Source organism: Oenanthe melanoleuca, chromosome 3 (assembly GCF_029582105.1).
Source record: "Oenanthe melanoleuca isolate GR-GAL-2019-014 chromosome 3, OMel1.0, whole genome shotgun sequence".
In the NCBI taxonomy this organism is placed as follows: domain Eukaryota; kingdom Metazoa; phylum Chordata; class Aves; order Passeriformes; family Muscicapidae; genus Oenanthe; species Oenanthe melanoleuca.
The window spans coordinates 92,506,909-92,515,963 of record NC_079336.1 but is presented as its reverse complement, the minus strand read 5'-3'; the positions used below and the strand labels follow the sequence as shown (position 1 = coordinate 92,515,963).

General features: G+C 46.7%; 1 protein-coding gene across 1 annotated transcript in view; it reads left to right on the top strand.

The window, feature by feature from the left end:
* The first annotated feature begins 2,278 nt into the window (after positions 1-2,278).
* WDR26 (WD repeat domain 26) overlaps positions 2,279-9,055 on the top strand; it is a 31,866-nt gene continuing 25,089 nt past the window's right edge. Inside the window, exons 1-3 of the mRNA XM_056487921.1 lie at positions 2,279-3,148; positions 4,655-4,754; positions 4,876-4,932. Of these exons, the coding sequence (XP_056343896.1) occupies positions 2,796-3,148; positions 4,655-4,754; positions 4,876-4,932 (510 nt within the window). The 5' untranslated portion in view covers positions 2,279-2,795. The remainder of the gene's footprint in view (positions 3,149-4,654; positions 4,755-4,875; positions 4,933-9,055) is intronic.

Genomic DNA, 9,055 nt, shown 5'->3' with positions numbered 1-9,055 from the left:
TTTGTAATTTTTTTATAGCTGAATTGTTGGATTAATTCTCTACTTTTGGGAACTTTAAAGATGCCTGAATATGATGAACTCACACTTCTGATATTATAATAGTCATCTGTCACAAGTGGGACATGTTTTGTATTTACCAGTTGACTCTCTGATTGCTCAAAAAGCTGCACACTTTTTTGGATTATTAAATTTGCCCTCTCTCATCTGGCTGCAGAATAGAATCAGATCCAAATCAGGGCTTAGCTGATGAAAAACTGACAAAGCATGGTGCCATTACACCTTTAACAATTCTCTTTTTTTCCTGTGACTGTGCCAGCCCCAGACCTGTCTTCCAAGATGCTCTCCTGGTGACTAGGGAAAGCCCAGGAGAAGTAAAAACCACCTCTACAACTAGGAAAGCCATAGGTGACAAAGGACTGCAGGAGCAGATGGTGGGAAGGGGTTTTACCATCCCTTTCCCCTGGACACTGAGGTGCAGGGCAGCAAAGAATGATGAACAGCTTTACCTTCCTGAAAACCTAGTCTTGATCTTTAAAGTTCACTTTCAGGTGCCTTCACAGGGTCTGTGCTGCCCTCTGTAACTGTTCCTGTCATCTTTACCCAAGTCTTTCAATTACAGATCCAGTGATGGCATCTGGGGAAGACAAGAAAGAGCTCAAGAATGTTGAAAACACAGAACAATGAGAATATATACAGCAATGAAGTGGCTAAAATACAAGCCTTGTGTTCTCCAGCAATAGCTGGTGAGCTAAAAACACAAAATCAACATTCCCCTCTCTGGAAGACCAGTGTTGAATTTAACCCTACAGCCACACCTGAGCAGAGGTCAGGGACAAAGCTCTTTCCAACCTCTCCCTCTGGCATAAGAGTGCTGTTATCAGCCAAATATCTTTTGCAGCCTCTAAATAGGGCCAAGGTATCTACTTCAGCTGGCCATGAGATCTCATCCCCTCCCCTGGTTTCACTCCTTTCATGCATTTTGTCCCTCCATGAAGCTCTCCACTGGTCTTGGGCCTGTGGTTTCCCTCAGCTGGACTTTTTCAAAACTCCACTCAAAACAAAGCACTGTTGTTCAAACTTACTAGTGTAACCTAAGCCAGTGCTCCTAAAACCTCAGCTTCTGAAACAGAAGATAATTAGATATTAACCTCAGCTTTCAATAAAGAAAAAAAAAAAAAGTTTTGTTATTTCCCTTTGGGTTTTGGAGAAAAGTTCGAGCATACCAAAGATAAAAATTCTAGGCTCTAAACCAAATAACATAAAACATACTATTTCAAGATGCTATTTTTAAAGACCAAGATTTCACTCATCTCATGACTTTTGACCAGAGGCTTGGCTTAGGATTTGAGTTTGCCTTCCACCACACAGGAAGGTTAGCAGGGAGAAACCACGGGGCAGATACTGGGACCCTTACAATTCCCACTGTCTTCTGACAGCCTGTCCTGACAGATGTGCCCCAACTCTCAACATTTCTGTAAGATCTACAGCAGAACTGCCATTTCCCCCCTTTTTCCGTGCCAACACACGCAGTGACTACAAAAGACAAGGCCATCAGCGGGTCTGAAACCTTTCCATAACCAACCTGTGCAACACCAGGGTGCAACTTCATTAAGCGTTTTCCTCTTTTGAAAACCCCCAAACACAGAATCATAGAATCAGGGTTGGAAGAGACCTTAAAGCCCATTCCTTTCAAACACCCCTGCCATGGGCTGGGACACCTTCCACTAGACCATGTTGTTCAAAGTCCCATCCAACTCCAGGGCTGGGCATCCAAACCTCCCTGGGCAACCTGTGCCAGTGTCTCGAAAGAACTTCTTCCGTGCACCCAAACTAATTTTCCCCTCTTTCAGTTTGCACCCATTTCTCCCTATCCAAACGGCATCAGGAAACTACCTGAGGCCGGAAATCACCCGGTCACCTCCACGGTGTCACAGGGACAGCCGGTCCCACCGGGACACGTCGGGGCAGTGGGCGCCCACCGCACCTGCTGTCCCGTGGCCCGTCTCCCAGCCCGGCGCTGCCAGGCGCGGGCACACCCCGGGCAAATGCCCCTGACCCCCGGAACCCCCCGGGAATCCCCCGGGAACCCCCCGGGCACCACGGCCCGGCCCCCGCAGCGCCGCGGGACCCCGCGCGGGCGGGCGGCGGCCCGGGCGGTGCCGTTGGGGCGTCCCCGCTCCCCCCGGGGGCCGGCCCGCCACCGCCCCCCGGCAGCCGTGGGGCCGTGCCCACCGCGGCCCCGGGCGGCGGAAGTGTGTGTAGGGGGCAGTGCAGGAATTTCCTGTGACGTCCCGGCCCGGACTCCATTAGGTGCAGCTGGGCTGAGAGGAGACAAACCCGGCGGGCAGCGAGCGGAGCGGGCCGGGCGCCTGGGGCTGCCGGGCGGGGGCTCAGGGCAGCGGCGGCCGCCATCGCCAGAGGGAGCCCCGAGCGGGCGGCGGCGCTGCCTCCGGGACCCCCGGCGGGCGCAGGGCCCCGCTCCGCCTCCCCTCGCCCCCGCCGCCTCCCCCTCCTCGCCCCCCCGGCTTCCCACCACGGCCGCTCTCGGCGAGGAAACTCTGGCCTCCGCTTCCTCCTCCTCCGACTCGGACACCGGCGGAGCCTCCCCGCCCCCGCGGAAGAAAGCCCGGGCCTCCCCGGCGGCGGCGGTGGAGGGAGCAGGAGAGCCCGGGGCTTCCGCGGGCAGAGCAGGCCTCACCTCGTCCCAGTCCCCCTCGGTGCCCGCCGGGCTCGCCCCCGCCGCCGCCCCGCTCAGAGGCAGCAGCAGCAGCAGCGGCGGCATCGCCAGCAGCGCCATGCAGGCCAACGGGGCGGGAGGGGGCCAGCAGCAGCAGCAGCCGCCGCCGCAGGGCCCGGAGCTGGGCTGCCTGGGCGCCCAGAACGGCGAGGCCTCGGCGGGCACGGCCGCCGGCGAGCAGCTGGCCCACGCCAACGGGCTGCTGCCCTCGGCCAACAGCGGCGGCGGCGGCAGCCCCGGCGGGCTCGGCGTCAACAACGGGGTGCCCGCCGCCGGGGGGCCCGGCCCGGCCGCCGCCGAGCTGGGGGGCAGCGGCGGCGGCAGCGCCCTGAAGAAGAAGAAGCGGCTCTCGCAGTCCGACGAGGACGTGATCCGGCTGATCGGGCAGCACCTCCACGGGCTGGGGCTCAAGTAAGTGGCCGCGGTGGGCGAGGGGCAGCGCGGCCGGGGCGGGGGGCAGGCTCCTTCCTTCCTGCCGTGGTTTTGTGCGGCGCCCCGAGCGGAGGGACCCCCGGGGCCGGGGCATCCTCGCTCACCCGCCCCGCCGGGGAGGGTCCGGCGCGGGGTCCCCGTGGAGGATGGGCAGCCCGGAGCGGGGAGGAGGGGACAGCAAGGTGGCCCCGGCGAGGGGGTTGGTGGCCAAAACCGCCCCGTCGCTGCCCGGTGGCGTCCAGCGAGGGGAGAGCAGTGCCCGGCTGCCGGGCAGAGCATTGGGGCAGGCCCGCTCCCGGAAAAATGGAGCCGGAGCTGTGTTTTCCAAGCCTGTGCCGGTGTCTAGCGAAGGGATAGGACAGGAGCTTGCCCTGCCAGGGATGGCAATATGGAAGTCGAGTTGCACACCGATAAGGGTAGATCAATACCAATGTGTTAGTGGGGGAGAAGTTATCTGGTAAACATAATGGAGCCCGCAGCTGGGCGTGGGGGGGCGGCTTTTCGCAGATGAGCTCCAAGATTTGGCTTGTCAGCTCGGAGGAAGCGACACAAAGTAAACTGCCACTTAAGCAGGCTGCTTGGTTTTGCTCTGGAAACCTTTGGCCCTCTAAATGGTGAAGGCCTCTCTAGATTTGTGCTGGACACGTGTTTTTGCTAATAATCTTACTGGTAAACAAGAAATGAGAATGTTGGCCCTTTCTTAAAGTCAGAATAGACAAAATAATTTCCCAGTGGAATAGGGGACGTCTTAATCATAACACTTTGTGAGTAAAGCTAAAGCTAGCCAGTATGTCATCGTTTTGGAAGGAGGGTAGAGAAGACCTGCAAAGTGCTTATGTAGCCACAAAAGAAATCTTCAAAACACTGCAGAATGGGTCAGCTATAAAGAACATATTCTATAAAATAAATTACCTCTGACACAAGAGGCAAGTTTACAGCAGCAGACAACTCGTGACTATTCATAGACGACACCACAGTAAATAAGCTATTTTTAGTATAAAAGGGGGAGGGCTACAGGTTCCTGAGTTTGTTTAATTTTTTTTAAGAAGCCAGTCTTTCAAGAAGTGATGAAGAAGTAAAAATCAGGCCTGTGCCAGATGTTGTAGCTCTCCTTGTTCTTGTAGGGGGGAGGTAGGGAGGGGGCAGGGGATGGCAGCCAGTAGCTAACAGCTTTCTAGACTGTGTCTTCCTTCATGAAGTTTATCTTCTGTGCAGGGCTGGCTGTTTGTGGTGGCTGGTAAGTCACATACTTTATGGTACTTCAGCAAAGCTTTCAAGCTCCTTGACAACTTGCTTTAGGTAGAGGTAGCTTTTTACATATCTCAGGCAACTGAGATGATCATCTCGAACAAGCATCTGAATCTGGTCATCATGTACTTGTTTTATTAAAGTGACTTTAAAGTATGGTAAACTGTTATCATGGCAGGCGGTGTATTTGTGAGGGTGAAACTGGTCAGGTTTTTTTACACTGTATCTCTCCTGCAGCCAGACTGTTGATCTCCTCATGCAAGAGTCAGGATGTCGTTTAGAACATCCTTCAGCTACCAAATTCCGCAATCATGTCATGGAAGGAGAATGGGATAAGGTAACGTAGGGCTTATAGGACTGTATTAACCACTGTTGAAATTTATAGTATCTGTGAGACAATTCAAAATTCATCCTCCTTATATACTTTTTTTTTTTTTTTCTTATACTGATTTCTGCAGGCTGAGAACGACCTGAATGAACTTAAGGCCTTAGTGCATTCTCCGCATGCAATTGTGGTAAGAGGCACACTTGAACTCTTTCAGAGCTGTGTAGTTGGACTACTTGTAGTGGTGTAATCTTTCACTATGGAGTTGGTTGTCCATAGTTCTTGTTTTCTCTTTTTTTATTTACTTTAAGATGCTTGCATGCTATCTCAAACATCGTACTAATCTGAACTTTTTTTATTCTGTTGTAGAATGTAAGATAGGCAGCCCAAAAGTATTGAGGCTAAGATTTGGTGTACTGAATGTTAAAACTCTATTAAGCATACCTAACTGATAAAATATAAATCCTGTCACAGTCCTAAAATAGGTCAGTTTCTGTAGAAACTGCCTATGTTGAATACTAATTTCAACCTTGAAATACTTCTTACAATCTCCCTGTTTATAGGAGTTAGGTCTTCTTGAGGGAAGAGAAGTTTAGAAATAAAATGCACTAGTACTAATGTGGAGTTGGCATTGTAATAGCACATTACAAGAATATAGAGGCTGCTATAGACCATGAACAATACTGTTGCTTTTCCAGATGGCTTTTAGAGAGAAAATGCATTTGTATTGCTGTTTGTGATTTTATTTAGAGCTTTTTCTCTTTGGGTTGCTCTTTTTTTTTTTTTTTTTAAAAAAAAGATAAACCTAGAAATAGAAGGTTGGTGGATCCTGTGACTTGACAAATACAATATGTGTTGTTATGATTTCAGTTGCTTTGAGTAAAGTGTTTCTTGTTTTGATTTTTGGATCTCAAGATGAAAATCATCACTTGGCTCTTCAAGGAGCTTGTTCTCTTGTGTTTAAGCATTTATTTTAATGAGATGAAGTTAGAACAGCTATGGTCACTTAGGAAGCAAACAGTATCAAGGCTTTTTGAAGTTTCTGTGACTGTAAACAATGAGGAATCAGCTGATGGCTGCTTAGTTCCACTTCTAGCTGATTCATTTGTTGTCAAGACAATTTCCTGTCTGGTGGGGGAGGGAGAGAAAGAGGGAACAGGAAATGAAGTAGGAAAAACAGATGTTTAGCAAAACATCGGAGGGTACTTGACAAAATTTTACATTTGGTTCTATTAATTTGGTCAAAGCTTAGCACCTCTTAGGTAGTCCAGTAGTTCACTTTCTCTTTTGTCAAAGATCTGAAGGAGTTGAGAATATTGTGTGCAGCTCTCAGTAGTTGGTGCAGCCTGAAAGTATGGAACTGCCATATGGGAATATGAATGGTCATTTGAAACAAATATTCTCATGTTTTCTCGTGTTTCTGAAGTTACAAAGTTTGTCTGTAGTATTAAAGTGTTTTGCATGTCAGTAAGTCAAGACGTTTAATTGAGGTGTCAACATTGTACTTTTTGGAGAACTCAGTTTGAGAAAAAAGAATATTTTCCTTCTGTTCTGAAGGGCTCCAAGAGCATTATTTAGTATTTGTCTTAACTGGTTCCATAAAGCTTGGTGCAGTAAAAATACTTGTTTTAGACTGAACTTTACCTGAACCAATATTAACTGTTTTCTTTTAAAGTTGATCTCCTTTATAAAAGCTTGATATAATTTAAAACAGTAAACAATTTTGAATGTCTTACACGTGTAAGGCAGCATTATTTGCAAGGATAAGTTGAGCTTGTGTGTGTGTGTTCTATTGTGTGCACAGAGTCTCCTCCTCCCTCCCTGTCCAGCTTTTGTGCACATGGTTGAGGTTTTGGGTGGGTGTTAGTGCTGTCAGCAGCTGGGAAGCTAGAGAAAGATCCTTACAGGTAAGGAGGGATGCTTTCTGCTCTGTAGGTATTCCCCACTGCAGTGAAGTCAGAGCTAATGAAGGTGATAAATGTCTCGATCAGGAAAAGTCCAAACAAGGTGCTGCTGCAGGTAGCTCTTTAAAAATAGAAAATTGGATATTGAGTTTCCTGACTTGTGACTCACACTATGTGACTAGATGTTTTAAAAATGTGTGCATACAAGAAGAATGGGTACCTAAAAATTTAGATGACACAGAGTGTTTAACTAAGTAGGGTGTGTGTTCTGTGGTTTGTTTTTGGTTTGTGGTTTGGGTGGGTTTGTTGTTTCTTTTTTCTTATACTTAATATGACCTGGACAAAATAACCAGGATACATAGTTGCTTTTGAAATGTCTGGTCAGTGAGGGGAAAGGCATATGTGTTTTTAAAATCCTGCTCACGTTTGATTTCCTGATTTCTGCAAAGTGCTTTAAGGTCTACAGGTGAAAACACTAAATATGAAATGGCTGATGTCAATTTTTAAAGCTTTGATGCAGTGTGTTGATATGGGGGGAAGGAGGGTGTGGCAGCACATGGGACAGTTTGCTATTTCTATTTGTGTCAACACAACTGAGTGCTGTGCAGTATGTGATTAGTCATGTTTACTTTTCCAGCATATAAGATACAGTTGTCTTAGAAATTCTGTAGGAAAACTTTATAATTTAATCACGCATGATGTTTTTCCTTGAGTAACAGTTAGAAAACACCAACTTCAAGCCGCCCTGAGGTTTTGCTTGCTTTGGGGCTACTCAAGCATGTGATGGCATCTGTCTTGGGTACTTAATTGTACCTAGGAAGAAATTTGGGGATTATTCTTCTACAGTTGTCTAGAAAATACCTTCAGATTGTTCTCTTTACTTATTCTAGGGGTATACAGCCTGCAGCAGGCAATACAATCTAAAAAGTGAGTTAAATATTATCATTTGAGTGAAGTGCTCCACCTGCCTGCATGATGTCCCTCTTGCTACCAGCATTAAGGGCAGTTCCCTACTAGAGTTAATTACTCCCTGTGTGGAAGGACTTGGTATGATTGAAGCCTCATTAAATTCCTTGCTGAATTCTGTAGAGCAGAATGTTTTCTGCCCTTTACATATCAGGGCATTTAAGTTTTGGATTGTTTTAAAGTGCTTTCATCAGTGTTTTACAAAACTATCAAGGTAAAAGACTACAGGATAAAGAAAACTGAGTTCTTAGTCCTGCAGGCTGTAAGTAGATAGCTACTGTGTTGAGTTTGTTTTGAAACATCTGCTGATAATTTCACCATGTATTTTAGTTACCTATTTAATTTCAAAGAGCAGTTGTTTCAGCAGTGTTTACTTATTTTGCACTCCTAGTACATTAATAAAACTGTTGTGGGGCTTGTTAAAATACACGGGTTGAAAATAACACCAAAATCTAGACCTAAACTTAGGTTATTTTGCATTTTGCTCATTAAACTTCTGAAGATTCACTTCTGGTTACAGTTAGTGATCAGAATGACCCAGTTTCTTGCTTGTGGCAGTATGTTTGTCCTGTTCCTTTCACAGTTTTGTTTGCTGAGGTTTTCACCTTTGGTTATGTGGTGATGGTGAGTTATGGTACATGCCAGACTTCCTAGAATTTAGGATTCTGGAAGGGGCCTTCCTAACTCTTAGGCCAAGGAAGGAGTACAGTACTAAACATTCGTGTTAGTAATCGAAGGCTGTAGTTTGAAGAAAGGAAAATGCTAATAGTGCATACTTTGAAACAAACAAACAAAACCCTGTAAATCTGTTAACTCTTAGTGTTGCCCCAGGGTAATCCGAGTTCAATTTACACTTAAATAATAGCTTCTAGAAACAACAAAGTAATGCACTTTATCCTCTTCCTTTCTGTAGAGGTGAAAGACAGGGTGAGGTAGTAATAACAAAACCAGCCAGACTGCAGTGCTGACACTTGGATTGGACTTTTCCAAGGGTCCTTCAGGGTGAGGAATCTTGGCTATAAGATAAGCAGTGGTGGTGTCTGAATTGTAAATTATTCAGCAGTAATGAGTGTAATGATGTTGAATTTCCTTTGCAAACACTGAGATAAGAAATCCCAGACACTTGTGTTACTTTGGTATGGTTTTGATTATGATCATTTTGATTTTCCTCCTTTGTGAGGCAGCTAAAAAATGTGGAGAAAGAATAAGCTACTTAGTGGAGTTCGTGCTTTTGCTTTACAGTTGTCATTATAAACGGTTCTCTTTGCTTCTATATTGTAAACAGTTCTCTTTGCTTCTAGATGAGGTTGTTTGGGCTGTAGAAGAGATGATGTACCCAAAATGGTCTTGGATTTTGTAGAAGGTGGTGTTGGAAGAAATTAGAAGTACTTTTAGGACAGCCTAGAGGAGTTGAGAGAAATCTATTTGTCAGCAAAGTCACCA